The following is a 3706-nucleotide window of genomic DNA, read 5'->3' on the forward strand; positions in this document are numbered from 1 at the left end:
ACCCCCCCACCTCCGGGGCCCAGTGTCAGGCAAGGAGCTAGAGGGCAGAGGGCAGTAGGTTGCAAAAAGCAACAAAAAGATGGGTAGTTGGTTTATTGAAGTCCAGACACTTACAAAAATACAAACTGGCATGAAATTCAACCTCATGGTAAGTCCGTCTTCACAGAAGACAAGTGAGTGATCCTCTGGGGAGGTGAGGTGCTGCCCCAGGGAAGAGGCCCACAGGGCACCGGGGACAGATGGCAGGCCTGGGCTTCTTGCCTGACCTGGTCCAGCAATCCGCCTGTCCCCAGGTCTTCGCCTTGGCCCCCAGCAGGCTCCAGGATGCCATCCCATCAAGTCCCAGCCTTCCTGAGGGCAGGGATTTGAGCATCAAAGCCGCTGATGGAGACCTTATGTTTGTGTTGCCTCTGCCCCAAGGTGCCCAGGGCTGTCTGCTGCTCCCCTGTGGCTCCTCTTCAGCCTGTGATGAGGAGGCCAATACCTGGAAGGGTCACCTCAGATCACTCTTCCATCTTGTCTGTCTGGCTTGGCACTCCCAGCTCAGGTAGGGGGCAGGGGCCCCTCTCCAAGGAGTCTTGGGAGGGCCCTGGTTCCTGAGGGTGCCAGGAAGGGTCCGCTTGGCTCAGAGAACTCTCAGGAGTCGCAGAATTGGGAACAGCAGCAGCAGCAAGAGACAGAGGGGAGTGGGAGCGGCCCCTCCTTGCCACCCTGACGTGCCACTCTCTCCATGGCTCCCGACAGGATGGGCTGACTCAGGTTCTGTGAGGGGAGGGGTAGCACTGATGGGTCCTCCTGCTTCCACAGCCTCCTTCTTGCTCTGCCCGTTAGTTGGGCACTCCCACCCCTTTCTTCAGGGTCTCCCAAACTAGCCAATCCCTCCCATAATCTGCCACCTCTAAGCCCCGACCTGCAGGTCTCCTCCCAGGTGCCATTAGAGGCTACCAGTTCAGTGAAGGCCTCGGAGGGCCTTGCCCCTGGAGATGCCATTCCCACTGTGCAGCGGGGGCTCCCACAGGCTAAAGGGGGAAGAAGAGGCCCCCCAGAGTCTAATGGTCCCAGATTCTTCCCCCTGCTCCCCCCATTCCCAAGGGCCAACACTAGCCAGAAGGGTTGCTCCCCTGCCCCAACCCACTCACTGTCCTCCTTGCAGCAGATAGACACCTGGAGCCTCAAGCACTGGCCAGGACTCCCCGGAGTTGGCACTGCTGGGTGGTGGGAAATTGGGAGGAAGAAGTTAGCATGGGCTAGTTTGGATGCTTCAGAGTCACTTTAAAACCCTCCCAACTTCTCCCCTCTCCAATTCCCTGGAAAGCTTTTCCTTATTTTGGGGCTACATCTAGGTGCCCACCGTGTCCCTCCTCATGTCGCCTTTCCCGGCTCCTTTTCCTTGCCCCGTCTCTTTATCAGCTCACTCTAGATGTCCCCCTACCATGTCCTGGACCCTTGCCCGCTCCCCACTCCGAGGCCTGGCCTTCCTTCCTCTCCTTTCCCCACCCCTCAGGCTCTCTGCCTTGACTGCTGGCAATGGCAGGTAGCCCCACTCCCCTCCCTGCCTTCCCCAGGAGGTGGCCAGGGTGCCCATCCTCACTCACAGATGTAGTAGTAGGTCTCTCCGGGCAAGAACTCCATGCCAAGGGAGAAGGGTGTGAAGCGCTGAATCTTCTCTGGAAATCGAACAGGGCCAAAGGGAGCGAAGGGGCGGGAGCACTCCCAGCGCTTGAAGGCACTCGGCCCCTCAGCCCGGCAGGCCTTGTAGCCCGCCCAGTCCACTACGTATAATGCGAATGTCTCGGGGCCCTCAGGGGGCCCTGGACTCTCATAGTGTGGGCAGATGATGTCTAGGTAATCCTTGAAGCCCAGCTCCACCACGGCGTCTCCTCGAAGCAGCCTGCAGGCACAAGGTAGATGAGGGCAGAGGGGCTCCTTGGCATAGCACACTGGGGGCACGAGGGTCAGAGATACCCCTTCCCAATGGTCCCTGCCAGCCAGTCCCCCACCCACTGGAGCGGGAGCAGCTTGGGAAGGTGTTTGAGTTCCCCAGACTGACAACTCTTGAGAGACAAAGAGAGTGCAAGAAACGGATGAGGTAACGGATGCACAGTTTCCGAGAGGTTAAGGGACTGCAGGGCCTATAACCACATGGCTCAAATGTGAGAAGGCACTCCCACACCCTAGCTTTTGGGTGGGAGCTGCCACCCCTCTCTAGCTCTAATGCCCAACACAAGGCCTTGGTGTAGTGCCTGTGCTTGACAAATGTTAGGTGGATGGCTGCTGTGAAGAAGCTGGGGCACAGAGGCAAAGGGCACAGATCTGGGCCCACAGTGCAGTCACAGACTAGAGATGGAGTCTGGGAACAGTATCCTCTTTAACTGATTCACAAAGAGGAAGGCTGCCTTTTTAAGATGTCAATTCGATGCTGAAAGAATGCCATAGTAAGAAAGAAAAAGAGTGGATGGTGAGAACCTCCCCTCCCCCTCCTTTTTTTGCCAGGACAACAAAGTGCCAGACTTGGAGCCCCCTCCACATATCTCCCAATCTTTGGCCTCCTCAGGACTCCCTTCCACCTCTTGGGAGACGCCGGGGGAGCCAGTATGGGTGGGAGGACCTAGGACACGTCAACCCCTCCCGAATCAAGTAAAGCATGAACTACTCCCACCCCCATGCTCATCATACACAGAGCCCAACTTGACTTATGAAAGGCCCCCAACTCTCTCTCAATGGGTGGTCTCAAGACCACCTGCATCTGGAGTTGTGATTAGGAATGCAGATTCCTGCAGATTCCTGGGCTCAGCTCAGACCCGCTGGAACACAAGCTGGGCCTTTGTTTAGTTCCGCGGCATCCCTAGTGCCTGGAAAAGTGTCAGGCACAAGGAAAATGCTTAATAAATATTTGGGAATAGAATGAATGAGTCAGAAACCTCAGGGTTAGGGGGTAGAAACCTGAATTTTTAACCAATCTTCCAAGTCATTCAGAGGCAGTGGTCTGGAACACAGAGAGGAATTCAGAGGTGGAAGACAACAACAGCTCTCACCATACAGCATTGGTATTGTAATGACCTGTTCTGAAGCCTGCTCACCCAGGGATCCTTCAGGATCCCAGAGGGCAGAGCCTAGGTCTTATTTCTAACCCCCAGCGGCCTAGCACAAGTCCGGGCACACGGTACACGCTTAATAAATGTTAGTGAGTGAACAAACGAACAGTCACAGATTGTTTTAAGTAGAAAATCAGAAGGGAAAACATGGAGAAAGAGAGAGGCAAGGAAAATTGGGGAGGAGCATGGAAACAGGGAAAATACATACAGGTTCCAAGGCAGGCAGATCAGGAAACAGAAAATAGTCGTTCATATCTGTACAGCCTTTACCTCTTGGACACACATGACCTCAGTCTACCTGACTTCCCAGGGTACTAGTCATTATTACCCCATTTTACAGATGAGATAACTGAGGTTAGGGAGGTCAGATGACTTGCCTAAAGGTGATTTAACTCTACAAGGGCAGGGCCGAGACTGCACAGAAATAGAAGGGCTAATAATGACTGAGATGAAAGCGTTCTAGAATGAGCTCAGGAGAAAGACCAAGCGCCAAAGAGGAGGCCAAGCGAGCAGGAGAGTAACCCTCTTTCACAAGAGTAACCACCCCCCCTCCGGCGCTCCGCAAGTCCGCTCGCCCAAGCTTCGGCCGGAGGAACGCTGGGGATCCCCAA

At 55.2% G+C, this 3706-nt stretch overlaps 1 protein-coding gene across 4 annotated transcripts in view; it reads right to left on the reverse strand.

Annotated features, from left to right (window-relative positions):
* Positions 1–78: 78 nt before the first annotated feature.
* Positions 79–3706, reverse strand: part of EFNA4 (ephrin-A4) — a 4441-nt gene continuing 813 nt past the window's right edge. Inside the window, exons 2-4 of one of the 4 annotated variants that reach the window (XM_010838306.1) lie at positions 1596–1891; positions 1140–1205; positions 79–762 (exon numbers count right to left, since the gene is read on the reverse strand). In XM_010838306.1, coding sequence (XP_010836608.1) covers positions 626–762; positions 1140–1205; positions 1596–1891 — 499 coding nt within the window. In that variant the 3' untranslated portion in view covers positions 79–625. Of the gene's footprint in view, positions 763–1139; positions 1209–1595; positions 1892–3706 lie in introns of all 4 variants that reach the window. The other 3 variants (XM_010838305.1, XM_010838308.1, XM_010838307.1) reach the window with 3 other exon arrangements.

Source organism: Bison bison, unplaced genomic scaffold, assembly GCF_000754665.1.
Source record: "Bison bison bison isolate TAMUID 2011002044 unplaced genomic scaffold, Bison_UMD1.0 scf7180017864093, whole genome shotgun sequence".
Taxonomy (NCBI): domain Eukaryota; kingdom Metazoa; phylum Chordata; class Mammalia; order Artiodactyla; family Bovidae; genus Bison; species Bison bison.